Source organism: Labrus bergylta, chromosome 16 (assembly GCF_963930695.1).
Source record: "Labrus bergylta chromosome 16, fLabBer1.1, whole genome shotgun sequence".
NCBI classification, from domain to species: Eukaryota; Metazoa; Chordata; class Actinopteri; order Labriformes; family Labridae; genus Labrus; species Labrus bergylta.
The window spans coordinates 4,478,538-4,498,872 of record NC_089210.1 but is presented as its reverse complement, the minus strand read 5'-3'; the positions used below and the strand labels follow the sequence as shown (position 1 = coordinate 4,498,872).

At 42.7% G+C, this 20,335-nt stretch overlaps 2 protein-coding genes and 1 non-coding gene across 3 annotated transcripts in view; all 3 read left to right on the top strand.

Annotated features, from left to right (window-relative positions):
- The first annotated feature begins 141 nt into the window (after window positions 1-141).
- On the top strand, window positions 142-17,405 carry kpnb1 (karyopherin (importin) beta 1). The gene is made up of 22 exons (XM_020641014.3): window positions 142-507; window positions 1,515-1,573; window positions 7,391-7,573; window positions 7,655-7,855; window positions 8,380-8,532; window positions 8,957-9,016; window positions 9,118-9,207; window positions 9,456-9,566; window positions 9,662-9,763; window positions 9,953-10,177; window positions 10,477-10,668; window positions 11,272-11,402; window positions 12,095-12,242; window positions 12,575-12,646; window positions 12,739-12,883; window positions 12,993-13,075; window positions 13,590-13,697; window positions 13,970-14,113; window positions 14,311-14,416; window positions 14,808-14,922; window positions 15,359-15,520; window positions 16,421-17,405. Coding segments are annotated over exons 1-22 (2,631 nt in total). The 5' UTR covers window positions 142-467; the 3' UTR covers window positions 16,422-17,405.
- On the top strand, window positions 14,454-14,593 carry LOC114920591 (small nucleolar RNA SNORA79). The gene has a single exon (XR_003808901.1). It is a non-coding gene; the product is annotated as a small nucleolar RNA SNORA79 (small nucleolar RNA).
- A 2,626-nt stretch (window positions 17,406-20,031) lies between the features above and the next one.
- The window catches only part of LOC109989309 (suppressor of cytokine signaling 7-like), a 15,583-nt gene continuing 15,279 nt past the window's right edge, over window positions 20,032-20,335 (top strand). Inside the window, 1 exon segment of the mRNA XM_065964999.1 lies at window positions 20,032-20,335. This exon segment is cut by the window's right edge and continues 1,531 nt beyond it. The gene's annotated coding sequence lies outside the window, so the exon portion shown is untranslated.

Genomic DNA, 20,335 nt, shown 5'->3' with positions numbered 1-20,335 from the left:
TTATCTTATATTGCGCACAAATACACCACAAGTCGTTACATTTCGGACACCCCGTGAAGGCACCACGTCGCCCCACCCCTCCCCTTGTCGTCACAGTGCGTGATATCCTTCCGCGGGAGAGAAACGCGCGGCCCCTTTTCCCTCCCGACAAACACAGGATGCGAACGGGCGGCGGAGAAGCTACGAGACGTTACTCCTCTGCTGCGCCACGGCCGTTGATATTCCCCCGCAGCATCCGAGTGTAAAAAAAAACAACAACACGGAAGCCAGTATCAGGGTTGGGGGGGTAAAACTAAAAACTAAAAACACCTCTTTTTTTTTTTTTTTTTAACCACTCGTCTTGAACCCGCCATCGACTGAGCTCCGCGGAGGAAATATAATCCCGCTGTGGTGTTCGCTGCGCGGCAACCGAAACTATCGACGCGACAGAGAGAGAGCGAGAGAGAGAGAGAAGCCGGCGGTACGGAATGGAGCTCATCACTATTCTCGAGAAAACGGTCTCTCCAGGTAAACACCACCTCCGGGGACTTGACAATTCACAACAAGGGGGGTTTTGAGGCTGTGTTTCGCGGTGTGTGTGGGGTGCGGTGGTGGTGGGGGGGTTAAAGCGGCTGTGTGAGCTCCGGTGAGCCGGTGAAAGTTTGAAGACGGGGAGGAGGGAAATAGCCTCGCTAGCCGGGGTGTTAGCTCCTAATGCTAACCCAGCTTAAAAAAAAAAAACCCGGCCTCAGTCACTGCACGTAACGCTGCTGACTTTGCCCTCCAACAGGCGATTAAATACGATTCTCTTGTGGAAATTAACCGCCAGATATGTAGACATGATCTCTTAAAACGATGTCATATTTTTTAAAATGCGAAAAGGTGGATGGGGGGGGGAGGCTAATCTAACACCCGTATGTAGCCGGTTAGCAGAGCCGACCCTGCCCATGCCTGACTTAGCAACCTATGCTAACGTGTTAGCTCGTATCATTCAAACTATCGGCCGCTTCTTCTTCTTCTTCCTGTCGCTGCTAAACTATCCACTTCACGGCCATTCACGACACACACAACGTCCCCGTGATGTCGCGTTAGTCGCACACCACCGAGTTAACGACTCTTTATCCGGTTCAGTGTTTCTCAGGAAAACTTTTATTTCTGTCACTTTCAAACGTGTCCCTGTGGCTGGCTAACAGTTAGCATGCTAACCCCCCCCCCCCCACCCCACACCCCGGTGGTCTCCTGCTGCTGTAAGCACGTTGGAGGAGTTGGAGCCTCCGCCGTGCTCACTTGGTTTGCAGACCCCCTCCCCTCCTTCTGGTACCATGAGTGATTTAACTGTTTTTATAAGGGAAGATTGAAGGTAACACTTTCAGGGCTTGCTGCCAAACCCACGTTTCCCTCCCTCAATCCGGGTTATTGCTGATAACTGCACCTTCCTACAGATGTCGTGCGTTAGCATTCTGTCAGCTAATGTGCTAACGTTAACATTGAATAACCCATCTCTCCCCTCCCTCCTCTTTCCACTTTCTCTGCAGATCGGAATGAACTAGAGGCAGCACAGAAGTTTCTGGAGCAGGCGGCTATAGAGAACCTGGTTAGTATGGTGGTGGTGGTGTTTTTTTTTTTATGGTGCTGGTGTGTTGGGGGGGTCAATGTGCAGGGCGGAGGGAGGGAAGCTAACTGCCCTGCTGCTACAGACTGGATGGAGCAGAGAGGAGCTCAGGACAGCTGGAGCCCGCCCGGCTTCTCCTCTGCTGCCCCCCCCCTCTCCCTCTCCTCCTCTTCCTCTTCCTCCCTCCCCATTCTCTAACACGCACACATTCACACAAACAGGCAGAGACAGCTACACCCATCTGATGTGGGGAAAGGCTGCAGATCATCAAAAGTGATAATATCGACGATGTCATTTAAAGTTTATTTCACCCTAAATGTACCATCCAGTGACTTTTACCTGCAGTGCTTCTCTCAGATTTGTTTCAGACTGCCTCAGTAAAATGAAGCAGAAAATATAGTTTAACATTTATTCAAAGGTTCCATATTCTGCTTTTTCTGGTTTTATTTGCCCTTTAGTGTGTTTTCCAAGTGTCCTGTGCATGTTTAGACACATCTATGTGCAAAAATTCAAAGTCCTCGGAAACGCGGCTTCTCCTACGTCCTCCTGTTAGCTGTAGCATTAGCTGCATGTAGCGCTCGGTTCTAGCCCCCCTCGATAAAAATGTGTCAGTGCGGCGTCATTGTCAGTGTGAGATCACTGATCTAAGCCCATTGGCTCGTTGTGGCAAGCCCTGCAATGACAGAGCGGATCGGCAGACCAATCAGAGCAGACTTGGCCCACGTGGGGTCTAACAGTGTGGGCTCAACAGAGTGTAGCTGACGGACTCAGAGCGTAGAGGGAGCAAGGAGGAGCAGTTCATGAAAACAGACACTTTTTTCAGACTTTAGCTATTGTGAACGTACAAAAGTAGGAACATAGATTAAATATACAAACCCCAAAAAGGGCAGAATATGGCTCTTTTAAAAAGCAACATATATATACACCTATACCTCTGTCACAGGGCTGCAAACAATGATTATTCTCAGTGTCAAAATGTACATTATATCTACATTTAGAAACTCAAAATATGTACATAAGAACTTTGGTAAATTCATGATTACTTTTCAGGAAATACTAAGGGCCCTTTGTGTTTCAGAAAATAAGGCATTTATGGCATTTCTTCTGATAAACATTAATCAAAATTTACTGCATTTTGACCATTAGACCAAAATATAATCAAATTTGGAGGACACAATGAACATGTTGTTTCTTCCTCTGATGTCATTGACTTGTTGCTACATCATGACTACAAGGAAGAATCAAATCTGCATTCTGACTCATCACTTGTTTAAAGGTTAGGATTTCTTCTGTTTTCTTTTGAGTTATTACCAGCAGCTGAATAAGCTGCTTGGTATTTTCCTCTTAAAACCAATGGAACATGTAATTAAAACAAGTAACACAAAAAAAATAGTGATTTCATGAGTACATAAGTGTTTCTCCAGTGCTCTCGAGCAGGGCTTACAGGATTGTGAGCTGATGCTAACTTTTGCTAGACCTAGGACTTCCTCCAAGGACTAAAAACCCATATCCATTCAAATTATATAGTTGTGACTTGAAACTTGCAGAACTCACTGGTAATGATTAAAAGTTTGGCCCAAAGGTGGTGCTTGTGGGAAAACCATAAAGTTGCGTGTGACAGGTAAGACAGGTCAAAAGGTCAAACTTCTCTAGACTGAATAGGGAGTTTAGTTTACCCTCAGAAAGAGTAATCGATTTACGAGCATCAGCGGAGTGTGGTAAACCGGTACCCGTAACATCACCTCTGCCAAGACATGGATTTTGGCCTTACTGTCATCACAAGTTTAACCCAACAGTTGGTTTTAGAGCACATAACAAGGCGTTACTGATTGCTCATCCTACCGACCACATAACTTGTAAATAAAAGTAGCGTTAAAGTTCCCCCAATCTTCTGCATTTTTCACTTTAGCACTAGGACCAGAGGCAGCTGGTCACTGCTCACAGGGCTCCCCCTTTTTTGTGTCATTTTTAACAATACAAATGAAATGTTGCACAGCAATCAGGTAAACTTGTAGTCTCCCCTCTCCAAGTTTCAACAAACAACACAGCATTAAGTGGGTGTGTTCACCTGCATCGTGTCTTTTTTTTGTATGTGTGGAGCTTTGACATGAGCTACATGCTGGAACGGATTTGTAACTCTCCTACAACAGGTCTACCTGCTTAAAGTTGTTTAAAATAATGCTGTGCTTGTATTAAGTCCATGTGGATTAAAAGAAGGGGCTGTGGCTCTGACTCTTGGTGAAAGGAGCGGCTCTAAAGACTAAAACTATTGACACTGTTGTAGAAAATCGCTGTAATTGTAGTTCAGTTAAAGCTTGAATGATTCAACACATTTCCACCGAGTCTTTCAAGATAAAAGCCCTCACTTTTCAAGCGTTAGAGATGCTTTTATGATTAAGTCATATCAGGAAATGCGGTGTTGTCGGAAGCAGCTTAACACAAACTCTGCAGGTGAGAAATGAAACTTAAAACCACACAGATTCAGTATGAAGCTGCTGAGATGTAGAAGAAGAACGGCTTTCCTCTAAACATCGTTTCCACTCACAGGTGTTACGACTGCTTTGACGGTGGCTCGTGCTGTGGCTTGTCATACACCATCAGATCATGGGAGCCTTCTCTTTTCACAAAACTTGATGGTAGCATTTATATCTTAAGTCACCATTTTCAATATTAGCAGGCTAATCTTCTCCACTCCGCTATCATCACAAACATGTGTGCTGAAAAGGGCTAGTATATGATGTGACACAAGATGGCCTGTTGCCTGTCTTTGCTGGTTTCCCCCTTGTGCTTTAAGCGCACATGGTTAAGAATTGAAGTGGCATTTGTTTGATATGCTAGTTTAACCCCACCTACTTTCACTGCATTGTTTTTTTTTAAAGTACTTGCAGACATCTCTTTTCCTGGTCACAGCTGACATGTTGCATCCAACGCTTGCTGAGTTGAACTATTGTTGGAGCCTGAAACAACACAGGAGCATGTGTACAAATAGTGAAACGATATTGTCCTATGACATCAACGGCGACGTCATCACTCACGCAATAGCACCCGTCTCTAATCGACAGTAACAGGTGATGGCACAACCAACATCAACATGGAGAGTTATGGAGAAAAAGCTCCAGGCTACATTCGCTGCTGCTATTTCACATAGGGTGCACTCGAATTGTCCCTCCTATCTCCTTTCACTATCCACTTTACCTTAACCCAGGAAGCATTTAAGTGGCGGCCATGATAAGAGCCGTTCGAATTCTCTAAAAGTTAAGGAAAGGTGGGTCAGTGCTTCCTTTATAACCTCCTTTAGCGTAGGATACACTGGACCATCCTTTACCAAAGGACATGAGATATGACGCCTCACAATTCCTTGCGGCCGCAACATTTAAAGCGACTCGCGCATCCGACCGTTCATGAACATTAACGATTACAGAAAAGGGACGGAGATCATGTAAGTTACCATTTGCAATAATATGCCTTGAACAACTTTCAATCTTTAACCCTTAGGTGAACTCTGAACATTATGCTGATGTTGTAAAACGATCCAAGTGAGTTTAACTTTTATTGCTGCCTATGCTCAGTTTGTATTTGTTATTTATCCACTTTGAGTGTTTTGGCAGCCGTAAGCGATATCATAAAGTTAAACTTTCCTTCAGTCACAGATGCTGAAACCCTCGGCCTTGATTAAGGTTCTTGAGATATTATGCAAAGCCATATAATCAGATTATAATCACCTTAAAAAAACATCACCCTGTCTTTCAGGTAAAAAGGGATCAGAGACATTTTGAGCCAGATGATGTTTTATTCAACATATTTCATTCAATTCAGAATGTTTTGTGCATTTCTTCAGTTGTATATTCTTGTCTTGCATAAATGTAACAATTAATTTCATATTTAGTTTAATGTTGATTTCTGAGTGGACAGGAAGCTGATGGTTTCACTTCTCTTACTTGTAGCCTGGTGATATTGCTTTTATTTCAATCCCAACCTCGTGGTGATTAGGATTATTTCACCGGTAAGAAGGCACAGGGGAAAAGTTTTTTTTGGATGTGTTTTTTTGTAGTCCATTTGTAGTTTAAACACGACGGACCCACGTCATTAACCTCCGCCGACCCGTCACATTTAATTTCGTGGCCTAGTGGAAAATGTGGTCGGATTGTCAGAGCAACGAGATCGCCTTTCCTTAACTCCTTTATGAATTCTCCTAACATCTTTCCTTAACCTCATGACGTTTACCCCGGGGTTAAGGTAAAAAAGGTTAGTGAGTGGAGATAGGAGGGACAATTCAAATGCACCCATACCCTCCATTGGCCCAAGTGCATTGTGGGATACACTGGATACAGGTTTTGACAAGGAAGTATATTACTTGTCCTGCAGTCTTGATAAGGTCCATTGTAAGCCTATTGTCAGGAGTGTGGTGATCATGTGTTTAACATGAAGCCTCAGACACTGGGAAATTTAGATTACATGGCAGATGTTGTCTGTCCAATCATGAAGCAGCGAGTTTCAGCAGGAAGATGAGATGGAAAATGTATATAACACAGATCTGAAAATGTAGAGTTGTTTAATAGAGAAAGAAGGGGTATTAGTCAGTGCTGTGTGTTTATTTCAGTGCATGTGTGGTGTTGGTGTGAAGAGCACTTCTGTCAGACTGACGCGGGTGCAGAGGACGATGTTGATGGTCGGACGTGGGGGGGGAACTCCTCTTTTCTGTTGTCAGTGTTGTGCAGAGTCATGGTGAAACAGAGAGCATGATGGGACATTCACTGTGATGATGCAGCACTCTGTCCTCTATGTGGATAATCTCAGCAATATTGATCCAAGTTGAAAGCAGACTCTTGCAGTATGATTGAAGAAAGGTTTTATCCATGATTATGATATAAATTATACATCATGAATCTGACCAATGAGGTCATAAATGCATCCAGGAAGTGAGTCGCTATAAAAACAGCTCTTATCTTAAAGCAGCCACAAACAGAATGGACTTTCCTACAACTGTTTGTCTAATGATCCGAGGCTTCAGATCAGTCTGCACCAATAGTGGAGGAAAAAATACATTTTGATGCATGAATTAATTCTGCATCAACATCTGTTACAGTAAATGATCTACGTTCTCCACTTTGACACAGAATTCCTTGAGAAATATAAAAATCTTGAACATGAGTCGTGGAAACATCAATTTATCCACCACTAGTGTGTGTTTGGTCGATGAAGAGAAATCATGCACCACTCTGACAGTGTGATGGATAACCAACCACAACATCTGAGACCAACACATCCAAAACTGCCATTTAGGTTTTTTATTAAATACAGTTTGTCAATGGCAACTATTCACTGCTGTCCCACCAATGACATGTTGATTTTTCCAAAACCTCTGATTTCAATAAGGAGAGTTAGTTAACATCAAATGTAAGCACTTTTAACCATATTTTTGTTGATGCTGTTCAAATGAAATTGAATATAATTTTGTTGTCTCTTGGTTTTTTTTGTTTTTTTTTTTCTTTCTGGAGAAGTTTTTTCTAATTCATAGTTGACATCAAACACAGCTACCCTCTTCTACAGGGAAATGTACATGTCCAGGTTAACATTTCTCTGAGCACTTTAAAGATGTTTTTTTCCAAAAGCAAAGCTGTTCATGAGTCTAAATCCAGTTTACAGGTTTTCATGCCTCGTTCTGCTCACTAGCGAGTTTTAAAATCTCAAACCAGCAGGAGTAACGCTCTCTAATTTGATTTTGAGTAACTCCCAAAGTCACAGAAAAGAGATTCTAACCGGTGTTTCTGCTGTTGTCTCATCCGTCTTCCCCCACAGCCAACATTCCTGGTCGAGTTGTCTAAAGTGTTGGCGAACCCGGGGAACACTCAGGTTGCTCGAGTTGCTGCAGGTCTACAGGTGAAGAATTCCCTGACCTCCAAAGACCCCGACGTAAAGACACAGTACCAGCAAAGATGGCTGGCCATCGACGCCAACGCTCGCCGCGAGATCAAGAACTACGTAAGACCCTGAACTCACCCACACACGCCTTTTTATTTTATTTATGAGATTTGTATATCTAACGCCCCTGTGTCCCTGCAGGTTTTACAGACTCTGGGTACGGAGACATACCGGCCCAGCTCGGCGTCGCAGTGCGTCGCCGGGATCGCCTGCGCAGAGATTCCCGTTAACCAGTGGCCTGAGCTGATCCCACAGCTGGTTGCAAACGTCACTGACCCCTCAAGCACTGAACACATGAAGGAATCCACGCTGGAGGCCATCGGCTATATCTGCCAGGACATAGTGAGTGATCACACACACACACACACACACACACACACACACACACACACACACACACACACACACACACACACGCGAAACATGGCTAGTGATAAGATTTAGTTTAAAATGTCAGGAAACTTGAGCTGACAGACTAACAGAAAATGTCGACAAGAAGAGTTCAGGAGATGATTTAAAGATATATTCTTGATTTTCTTAAAGTCATAACTTGAACATGAGTCGTGGAAACATTTATTTATCCACCACTAGTGTGTGTTTGGTCGATGAAGAGAAATCATGCACCACTCTGACAGTGTGATGGATAACCAACCACAACATCTGAGACCGACACATCCAAAACTACAATCTAGTTTTTTTTTAATGAATGACTTGTCAATGGCAACTATTTACTACTGTCTGTCCAATGACATGTTGAGTTTTCCAAACTGAGCAGGGATGTGATTGTTTCTCCTTTTTTCTTGTCTGTAACAATAGACTTCATGCGAGCCAATCAGAGCTCTGATAATAAAACATTTTTCCTCCAGGACCCGGAACAACTGCAGGAGAACGCCAACCAGATCCTAACGGCCATCATCCAGGGCATGAGGAAGGAGGAGCCCAGCAACAACGTAAAGCTGGCCGCTACCAACGCCCTGCTTAACTCTCTTGAGTTTACCAGAGCCAATTTTGACAAGGAGGTAAACTCTCTCTCACACACTACAGTTGTCACAATACCACAAAACCACCATATTTGACATTCTGTAAAAAGTAATTAAAGAAATATTCGGTAGGATTTTCTCCTCAGATATTGTAGTGTGCTCTGTCCTGCTCTGTCCCGCAGGTTGTTGAAGAGGTATTGATGTTACGATGATTAATTTGATTATTACATCACAACTGCTGTGAAACAATCTGCCTCTCAGACACTGCTGCTGTTTTACTTGGGATTAAACTCTGATGGTGGATCTATTTATAAAAAATGTTTTAGAGAGTAATCATTGTTACTTTTTGCCAATAGTCAATGTGAATGAGGGTGTTATTTTTGATACTTGTGCTTTTGATAACCATACCAAACAGCCTGCTTATTGTGAAACAAGTCCTAAACATATTATCGCTGTGTTTCAGACGGAGAGACACTTCATCATGCAGGTGGTGTGTGAAGCCACACAGTGTCCCGACACCAGAGTAAGTGATTTAACTATTGGACAAACAAAGTGATTCAAGGCTTTACTTAAGATTTCCCTGTCTCCTCTGGATGTTGTTCAACATGTGATTTGTGTGTTCAGGTACGTGTGGCGGCTTTACAGAACCTGGTGAAGATCATGTCTCTGTATTATCAGTACATGGAGACATACATGGGTCCAGCTCTTTTCGCGGTAAGGTCTGCCTGTCTCTCGTGGCTGTTTTTAATAAGAGTCATTAAATATGTCACACAATTTAAAGTCTTTTTGTTGAATCTACACAAATTAAAAATACTTTTGATTTAGGTTTGTTTTTGCTTGAAGTGAAGCCAAAATGTTTTAACCTGCAGTACTGAGGGTTCAAATAAGTCTGCTGATTTAAATGTGCATGTTTTCAGCAGCGCCTCTCTTCTTACTTTTTCTTCTGTTCCTCCTCCTCTCAGATCACCATTGAGGCGATGAAAAGCGACATCGATGAGGTGGCTCTACAGGGAATCGAGTTCTGGTCCAACGTCTGTGACGAGGAGATGGACCTGGCCATCGAGGCCTCAGAGGTCCGTGTCTGCTGACTCCATCACGTTCGACACGTTTTGCACTCGTATTTGTAAATATTATGTGACTGTGTTTGATTGGTCTTGTCCAATTGCAGGCCTCGGAGCAGGGACGCCCGCCAGAGCACACCAGTAAATTCTATGCTAAAGGAGCCCTGCAGTACCTGGTCCCCATCCTGACCCAGACTCTCACCAAGCAGGTAACACACCTAAGATAAGATGACGTAGGACTGTATTCATCCTGAAGGGAATTCAGTTACTTGGACTTGGAAAGTTTGCACAATTAGCTGCACCACACACACACACACACACACACACACACACACACACAAAACCATCCTGCATATCATGAACACACACATGAAGTCACGCTGTGTTCTAATGTGCAGGACGAGAACGACGATGACGACGACTGGAACCCGTGTAAGGCAGCCGGCGTGTGTCTGATGCTTCTTGCCACTTGCTGCGAGGACGACGTGGTTCCTCACGTTCTGCCCTTCATCAAAGAACACATCAAAAACCCCGACTGGCGCTACAGAGACGCCTCAGTCATGGCCTTCGGATCCATCCTGGAGGGACCTGAACTCAACCAGCTGAAACCGCTCGTCGTACAGGTCGGTCATTTAAAAATAAAAACTAGTCATACAGGAAGGAGGAGATGTGTACATGGAGCCTATCACTTTGATCATTAGTAATTTAACGGCCAGAAATAATTAATTATCAATATAAACACCACAGTTAAAAAGAACAAAACCAGACTGATTTCAATTCACTTCAGTTCAAATGACCAAATAAGTCTGCAAGGTAATGCAGAAATTCACTGACTAGTTAAACCCAGTCTTCATACTGGTTGGAAATTAGACTCTGCAGACACTCCCCTCTGAGTATGTTTCTTGCCCCCCCCTCTCTGCAGGCGATGCCGACCCTGATCGAGCTCATGAAGGACCCCAGCGTGGTGGTGAGGGACACCACAGCGTGGACAGTGGGGAGGATTTGCGAGCTGCTGCCTGAAGCTGCCATCAACGACCTGTACCTGGCCCCTCTGCTGCAGTGCCTGATCGAGGGTCTGGGGGCCGAGCCCAGAGTCGCCTCCAACGTGTGCTGGGTGAGCGCCGGGTGCTATGATGGGCTCTACTTTTTTACTAATCTTCTCTTAAAGCCCATTGGTTTGAAGTTCTTGTTGTGGCCAAACACTGTGGTGGAGTGTTTTTTTTTGTGGCTCGTTTAAGTGTTTGAAACAATTTGTTTGAGAAGTGATTAACTGGAAAAGTAACATCAGAAAGAGTTTTCCTTCATTTTGAGACTGAGCACAAACAGAAGTTAAATTTGAAGCTTGAGCCAAAGGCAACTGAACTGATTGAAGATCTTTAAGACACCTTGGAACATGTGACTCCAACGACACACAGACGACTGGGAGTGGTAACGACTTCAGGTGAAACTCGAATAACGACTCTTAAGGGAGGCATCCTTGATCATCAGCGTGCTAATGGCCCACATAGGCTTAAATTTCTAGCTCCGTCCACCAGATGTTTTAGAACTGCAGAAGTCTTTTGGAGGAGAGGAGGAATGTCTTCAAGATCTTCAACCAGTCCAGTATCCTTTGGATCAAGCTTCAAATGTACCATGACCTGGATGACTGAGAATCTACACAGACAGCATCACTTACAGTTGAAAGAGCTGAATGGACTTCTGTTTTTGTGTCCGTCAGGCTTTCTCCTCGCTGGCTGAAGCTGCGTATGAAGCAACAGACGCTGCTGAAGACCAGGAGGAGCCGAGCACTTACTGCCTGTCTTCCTCATTTGAGATCATCGTCCAGAAACTACTCGAGACCACAGACCGGTAGAGAAACAAGTTCTGTTATTTGAAGGGAATTTTTAGATTTTGGGGCCAAGGATAAGATTTTTGGTCTGTTTGCTAAACCAAAGCGGGGACGTTTAAACACACTGTTTTTGTCTGCGCTTTTACACACAAAACTGAGAAGGTCCAGATGGTCATAAATTCATAACATTTGACCAATCATATAGAGATGAAGCTAGCCTTATGCTACTGTCTGCCTAACTGAATAAAGCTGTAAGAGGCGAGCACAGTTAGCATGTCATTTTACCATTTTTTTTCCCCACCAGCTATGAAATAGTGAAACTGATTATTTTCTACCACTAAACAGAAAAAATTAAGACATTACACCTGTCTGTGCTCTTTAACTCTGCAGAGGGTTTCATTATATTATAGGGTTTCACCCTGTCTCTCTCTCTCTGCTATGAATGTGTGTGTGTTTGGTCTGTGATGATAAACATGCACCACGCTGAAGTGTGATGTAAAAACCAACCACATTAATCTGAGACCTGACGTTCTGTCTTAACCTGCATGCTTCTGTCTTCAAAAATTGTCTTTTTTTATTTGTACATCGTTGTCGAGCTGTGCTAACATGTAGCGTCTGGGCTAACGCGTCTCTGAGCTTTACGCCTTTAAATCCATTTCAATGTAAAGCTTGTCTTTGAGTACCCGGTCCTAATGATGCGTTTCCTGCTCAGGCCCGATGGTCATCAAAACAATCTGCGCTCTGCTGCCTATGAGGCTCTGATGGAGATTGTGAAGAACAGCGCCAAGGACTGTTACCCAGCCGTGCAGAAAACTACGCTGGTCATCATGGAGAGGCTGCAGCAGGTCCTGCAGATGGAGGTGAGACAGGAGGGGGCAGTAGAGAGTGGGACAGATCATTACTTGACTTTCACATTCCTTTTTGCAGACTTTGTGAAAGTTGCAAAACTCTGTAAATTTGTGGAACATTGCTATAAAGAATATGTTCCCTATGGTTATAGAGTGTTTTTATATGCATTTCGAAAGAATAAGATAATATATGTTAAATTAAAATAGAGAAGTTACTTTCCTGTGGTTTCCCCATGATTAGTCTTTTGTAGATTTTCCATTACATTTGAACTGTATCAGCTTTAAATGAATAAATAAAAACAATGTTTACTTGATCATAATGATGTCACTCCCTGTGTCTCCAGTCTCACATCCAGAGCACCTCAGACAGAATCCAGTTCAACGACTTGCAGTCGCTGCTGTGTGCCACTCTACAGGTTAGACACCCTGAGCTGTCAATCAAAACAGATTCCACCTCTGCCTGGTGTTTGTGCTCTAGCGTGACAGTTTCACCTCCTCCTTGTTGCAGAATGTCCTCCGTAAGGTGCAGCATCAGGACGCCCTGCAGATCTCGGACGTGGTCATGGCGTCTCTGCTGCGGATGTTTCAGAGCACAGCTGGGTCTGGAGGCGTTCAGGAGGACGCTCTCATGGCCGTTTCCACGCTGGTCGAAGGTACACATTTTAAACAAACATGCATGCGCACACAATGCCATCAGACCAGCACAGACGGTGTGTGTGTGTCACAGGGAGGCTGAAGTCCTTGTATCGTTTTGTGTTTCAGTTCTGGGCAGCGACTTTCAGAAGTACATGGAGCCCTTCAAGCCTTTCCTGGGAATCGGACTGAAGAACTACGCCGAGTATCAGGTGAGTCTTGACTATTAAAGTCATTGTTACTTTCTGTGTTCTGTTTGTGGATAATTCATCTGATCCAGGCTTTACATTCACGCATAAAAAAAACAAAACGGCTTTGCACGGAAAAAACACAACATATTTTCATCTAAACAAAGATTATGGTTTAAACTCCTAATTCAGGTTTGAACTACAAATCTCATTCACAACCATATATCCTGCTTTCCCTCTCATCACCCTGCTTGACTGCTTTATGCATTTTGGTCAATTTAGAGAGCAGAAAAGAAATAAATAGTTGTGCAGTCACAGATTGTTAGAAGTCTGCTTTAAATTATGATCTGCAGTGAATAAACAGAATGTCTCATAATATTGTACTTTATCTCAGCAATATGCATGAAATGAAATGCACTGTAGATATTTAGATTCTAAAAAGTGGGACATGTTGAGACCTTTCAGTAAGTCATCTGAATATTAAAACACAATTGAAAGGAAAACGTGGATACATTGTTGATGATGTTTGTGTTTTCAGGTGTGTCTGGCAGCTGTCGGTCTGGTGTGCGACCTGTGCAGAGCTCTGATGTCAAACATCCTGCCTTACTGTGACGAGATCATGCAGCTGCTGCTGGAGAACCTCGGGGTGAGGAAGACTAGGGAGTCCTGTCTCATTGTCGCTGTCTCTCTTTACACACTCTCCCCCTGTCTCTCTCTCTCTTCACTATGAACGTGTGTGTGTGTTTGGTCTGTGATGATAAACATGCACCACGCTGAAAGTGTGATGTAAAACACCAACCACATTAATCTGAGACCTGACGTTCTGTCTTTACCTGCATGCTTCTGTCTTCAAAAATTGTCTTTTACTATTTGTACATTGTTGTCGAGCTGTGCTAACGTGTCTCTGTCCGTGTTCAGAATGAGAATGTCCATCGGTCGGTGAAGCCCCAGATCCTCTCTGCGTTCGGTGACATCGCCCTGGCCATCGGAGGAGAGTTTAAGAAATACTTGGACATCGTCCTGGACACCCTGCAGCAGGCATCACAGGCACAGGTTGACAAGGTAAACACACACAAACAGGTCATTAAGGTCAATCTATGGGATTAAATATCATCTAAGGTATTAGCACATTTATATTCTTGCTGACACCTGATGCTCCATGTTAGGCTGTATCTGAAGCCAGTACCAATGCTCAAGTCTTATTGGCTTTGCAAGCGGAGTATTACTTCATCAGACGGTTTTGTTTTCTCTGTTTGCAGACGGACTACGACATGGTGGACTATCTTAACGAGTTGAGAGAGGGCTGTCTGGAGGCGTACACTGGGATCATCCAGGGCCTGAAGGGGGACCAAGAGAATGTGCACCGTAAGTACACACACACCCTTGCACACACAGTGTCATGTGACGTCGGTTCCTCCTCCTGTCTGAAGTCCTTCAGGAGGATTTTACGACGTCACAGAGAAACGGGTCTTTTTCACCCAGAGAGCTTCAGCTGCACCCCAGCGCAATCAAAGCTTCCTGGTTTTGCAAGACCCGACAAATAAATAAAAACATGCTAATTATAATACAATATTGAAAAAAAAAAATGTATAAATGTAACTACACAAAATGCCATTTTCTCTCCTTCTTATCCTCTGTTCTTCTTCCTCACCTCTTTTTCTTTCTCACCTATTTCCATGTCCACCTGCTGGTCCCTCTTTTTTATATTCATCTTCTGTTGTTTGTAACGTCTTGTCCTCCTCTCTCCTATCTGTAGCTGATGTGATGTTGGTTCAGCCTCGGGTAGAGTTCATCCTCTCCTTCATCCACCACATAGCCGAGGATGAGGATCACTCTGATGGAGTCGTGGCAAACGCTGCAGGACTCATCGGGTAAGGATGGAAGGGAAAGTGGGGAGAGAGTGGATTGACAGATTTGGTGTGTGTGTGTGTGTGTTCGGTCTGTGAAGAGAAATCATGCACCACTCTGAAAGTGTGATGTTATACCAACCACAACATCTGAGACCGACACAAAAATGAAACTGGATCTAGTGATCACTGGTTTCCTGGAAATTGAGAAGTTATCCAGATGAATGATATCTTGTGGCCAGTCTGGTTTTGTTTGAATATGAAACTTTTCTTTAAGCATTACTTTGCCTCCACCTACAGTATATCAAATGTTAAACTGCCAATTTCAGCAGATTTCAGGTATTTGCACTCAGCAGAGCATGAACTGATCGAGACGTTAACATTTGTTTTTCTCTTCATTTTAGATCGTGGTGAAAATAATCTTTTGTTGATTTTCTTATATTTTTTTCTGTGTCTTCAGCGATCTGTGCACGGCGTTCGGTAAAGATGTAATGAAGCTGGTGGAGGTTCGTCCGCTCATCAACGACCTGCTGACAGAGGGTCGACGCTCCAAAACCACCAAGACCAAGACGCTGGCCACATGGGCCACCAAGGAGCTCCGCAAGCTCAAGAGCCAGGCCTGGTATGATCAAACACACACTTACCTAAAAAACTAGAAAACTGTACGTAGCCAAGTATGGAAACTTTAGTGTTTTATTTGGTCTATGAAGAGAAATCATGCACCACTCTGACAGTGTGATGTACAATCAACCACGTTATCTGAGACCAACGCAAGCACTGGAACCAATCATTGATCAGCTGATCACCAGTGATCCAATCACGTTATCAACTAATCATCACCGCGGCTCACTATTTGATTATTTCTTTCAGTCCCCATGATGTGAAAAATACATTCTCACCGTTTTAATCCAGCATTCCTGTGTTACATCGTCATTTATCTGCCAAATATCTTTCATTTAAGCATTTTTATTCTTACATTAAAAACACTGAATTTTTCTCTTCCTGTAAAATGTTTTAATTTCTGATGACTCATCCTGCACTCAGGGGCTTTGACTATTTTTTACAGCCACTTAAAAAGCTATGTCCAAACCAACAATCCAAATTCTTCAGTTATGTCTCATCCTTCATCTGATGCAACTATGCCGGGAATTACAAGAGAAAATGTTTTTATTGAAGATCTCATGTTGCAGCTCTGCTTTTAGACTACTTTAGTTTTTAACCATCCTGTAATATGGAGATAGTGGGTCTGAATAACAAAGTTTTTAAAGGTTCAGCCTTCAGCAGTGAAACAGGAAGTAATAACTCCAATGTATTCCCTGTTACATGAGAGTTTAACATGCTGGATCAAGGTAGAGCCCCACGGTCAGAGACTGCAGTCCTCAAAGCATGTGGTTCAAATCTGATATGTTGCTCCTTTCAAGCAGGAAACCTGGACTTTAGGGGTGAAGCCTGATTAGGCATGGTACTGAAGTGAGAGCCGATTAGAAACAAGAAGGTCTGACTTCTCTTCTTTTTCTCCCAGATTGTTGCCGGTCGGGGAAAGAGAGATTTTTGAGAGATCGACATCAGTGAACAATGAGGACAAACTGCCCCACTGGAAAAAACTCTTCTGTCTTTGTGTCGAGCGTCCGGTCGAAGCAGAAGTGAGACGAAGTGTGAGCTGAGTGAGTGTCTGTGTGTGAGAGAGAGAGAGAGAGAGACGTGTGAGCGAGCGAGCGAGAGACGATGACATCACACCACCTTCAGTTCCGGCAGGCGACAACTCCCCCCTACTCCCAAAACAACTCCCCTCCTTTTTCCTGGACGGCCTGTGGACTGGACTTTGACTCCCCCCTCTTCTAATTCCCCAAAATCAAAACAAACAAAAACTCACCCTCCAGCCCTCCCCCCTCCTCCTCCTCCCTCAAACCACCTCTCTCGCTGTAGCCGGGCTCTCCAACGACATCACGATGACGTCACTGACCCGCCGCCGCCCCCGGAGCCAGGGGGAGGGGGGGAGGAGGGGAAATAGATAAAAACACGACGAGAAAATAAAAGACTTTTGTGGAATCAAAGCTACAAAGCGAGCGGACTCAGTGGACTTCTGTGGAAACTTTAGATTTTGGTTGCTCTTATTTTTTCTTCTTTTTCTTCCTGCGAGCACTCTAAACGGCGACGGAGATCTGACGGACACCTCCACCTGCTCAGTCTCTGGTCTTCGATGCTCTTATCCAAACAACAACAGCACTAAATTCCTTCAACACAAAAGTCAAAACCGACGAGGAATCCTCCGAGGAGCGAGTGCCAAATGGAATAGTTTAGCGGAAATAAAGCGCGCGGTGTGAGCTGCTGGTGAAGCGTTTCAGTTTTTATTTCCCTGCTGCACTTGGTTTGGGAACAGGTCACTCACCATTTTTGCTTGTTTAAAAAAAAAAATTCAGAGAATTGAAGACATTTGTATAAGGTTATATTTTTCCATTGCTATGATGAAAATAAAGTAAAAAACAATAAAATGATATGAAACATTCCCCAAGCAGTTCTGGTGATTTGGCTCTTGTCATCTGTCGGACTTGTGGACTCAAACCTTTTGGACTCTGCTGATTGGAAGCTGAACTTTGGCCGCTGCCCACTGACGGTTTGTTTCAGCCACAAAGAACCTGATTTTTTTTTTGATTTTTTTTTTACTCTACTCACTTCCTGGCTTGTTTGGTCGCAGCAGCTCTCGGCTCCCCGCTGACGGGGAGTTCTTTCGGGACGTTGAGTTTGTAGTTTGGGTGATAATCCGAGAAAGCTGCGAGCACGCTCAGTACCGTCTGTCGCCTTCACTCCGGGGTCGGATCACTTCACCTTCACTCATTAACGACAAAAAGTCTCATCAGGAAACAAAAACTCAAATATGATTTTCTCTGGAAGTGAAGTGTTTCCAGCCTCGGAGGGCTTTTTTTTTTTTTTTTTTTTTTTTTTTTTTTGGTGGAGGTGCGGCAGCCGTAGGGAGGACGTACTTCCTGTGTTGAAATGAATGAACCTGGCAACTCGATTACTGAATTGTGAATCATTTAAAGCCAATCTGCTTTTTATTTCATATTCAACTTTAGTGAACTAATAAAGTCTATATTGTACTGAACCATCGGCTGCTACTTCTTCTGACCACACAGATACTCACACACCTAACAGCAAAACACGAGCACAAAAATAAACACACCCGAGTGTCTAAATCAGTTGAGATCAGGAAGTCTAGTCTCCAGCTTGTGTTTCAAATGTTTGAGGGGGATTGGGATTTCTTTGATCCAACATTATTTTTATGTTGCACTTTAATTGTTAGTGACAAAGAAACCGGAACAGGCTTGTAAAAAGATGGTGTCCTGCTCGACTGCTAACACTCCGTTTCTCTGCTCGCTGTTAAAAATTTGTATTGATCGTCATGACCTCTTCTTCAGTCTGAAATGTGTCTCTCATCACAGCAGCTCCATTTGAAACACAAATGTTGACTGTATGAGGAGATGGGTGATATGACAGCACTATCTACTTACTGCAGTAGAGGTCATTAGACCCGCCTCCTGCATTTTAACAGATAAGACCAGGGTCAAACTAGAGCATCCAAAAACATGTCCTGTGTTTTTTCTCATAAATCGTTTCTGTCATTAAAGTTAATTTTTATCCCGAGTATATTTTTTTTTACAAGATTAGTTTAAGGCAGTTATTTGATGCTATGAAAGGGGTTTAACATTGAGATGACAGTTCTCTTGACAAATGTGACTCCTGCTGTGCCTTGTGCACTGGATTAGTAGAGTAGAGGAGCAGGGGAGTTCCCAGAGGGGTGGCATGCCCCCCCTTGAATTCTTATTGGCCACCCCAAAATCCTTAACCATGATTGACTATTTGCCTTGCCAGAGATGGGACTCGTGTTGAAATCCAATCATACATACGTTAAATTGTGACTCTGGACATAGGCCTGCATATTGTTTTGAGTCCTTGAGAAGAGAAATATGTTGTGCCAGTATCTTGTGTTACTTAAAAGTCACCAGTTTCATTGTGAAACGTCTGCACACAAAAAAACAACAACAAAAAAAGCATCACTGCTTGCATGATATTTATTGTGTTATCTCCACAAAACAAAGCTAGTTTTCCAGAGATAACAAGTTTATTCTAGTTCACTTCTGGAGAATTTCCTCTTATTTTTCTTGTTATTCTAAAATACTGTTTACCAAACAATAGGCTGGTCTTTATGCAGTCAATGGGTCACTGTGATGGGCCAGACAACGACATGGATACATGTCTGCTTAGACTGCTTAAATGAATACCTCCAGTGGGGTCAATACAGTTTTAATATGCACAACACTCTATTAAATGAAATGTAAAGAATATTGAAACACAAAACAATGACATGAAATACTGTAAAATAACACAAAAATGAAAGAATTAAAGCCAAATGTGCTAATATTAATTTAGTTTGAACTAGCCTTCTGAAATCAATAAGTACATAATCGCTTAATGGAGATGCTTATGGGCAGGTTAATTAAGATTTTTTAAATATATTTAAAAACAAATAACAAATAAACAAATAAAAGGATCAATCATATGAGGGACAAAAAATGACTGAAGTATAAATAAATAAATGTTGGGAGAAATGCATACAATAATGTATAAATTAATAAATAATTAAATAAATGCATCAATAAATATATAAATGCTGAAAACAATACATCAATGAATAAATAATAAATACAATTTGTTAATGAAAAAGGCTATTTATATATTTTTACATGTATTTATTCATTTATTAGCATGTTTTTACAGTTATATATGTATCAATGCATACATTTCCACATGAATTGAGTTATTAATTTATTTCCGTATTTTTACATTTACACATCTATTTATTTCTGTGTCCAGGTTGTAAGAGGAAAAGTATATAAATTAAATTTGCTTCTGTCTGTTTTTCAAAATTGACCAATCCTACTTCAGTAATGTTAGGACGGCCCACTTAATTTACATATTTACTTTTCCTTGTACAACATGGACACAGAAATACATACATAAATATATGAATATATTTATTTATATATTACTTTATATGAATTGTTGCATTTATATATATTTATATATTTATTGATGCATTTATTTATTTATTTATTTATACATTATTGTATGCATTTCTCCCAACATTTATTTATTCATTTATTTATTTATTTACACTTTAGTCATTTTTTGTCCCTCATACAATCAGAGCTGTCGGTGTGTGTGTTCATTCGTTGATCACACGCACACTCACATGGACGCGCAGAGAGAGAGAGAGAGAGAGAGAGAGAGACCCCCGGTAGTGACGGAGGCTCTCCGGTACTTGGAGGTGTTTTGCAGATGGAGGTTTCGGTTTCGGGGTCCACCGAGCCTCTGTTTATCAATCAGCACTGATCGATTATTGATGCCACCGCTGCGCAGCCGCCCACCCCCCCGCGCC

What these genes read in the sequence shown, in the direction of transcription:
- kpnb1 (XM_020641014.3), top strand. Translation starts at nt 468, where the DNA reads ATGGAGCTCATCACTATTCTCGAGAAAACGGTCTCTCCAG. An exon ending in GAGCCAATTTTGACAAGGAG is followed by an intron (nt 8,533 to 8,956) that starts GTAAACTCTCTC and finishes GCTGTGTTTCAG; the next exon opens with ACGGAGAGACACTTCATCAT. An exon ending in TGAAACCGCTCGTCGTACAG is followed by an intron (nt 10,178 to 10,476) that starts GTCGGTCATTTA and finishes CCCTCTCTGCAG; the next exon opens with GCGATGCCGACCCTGATCGA.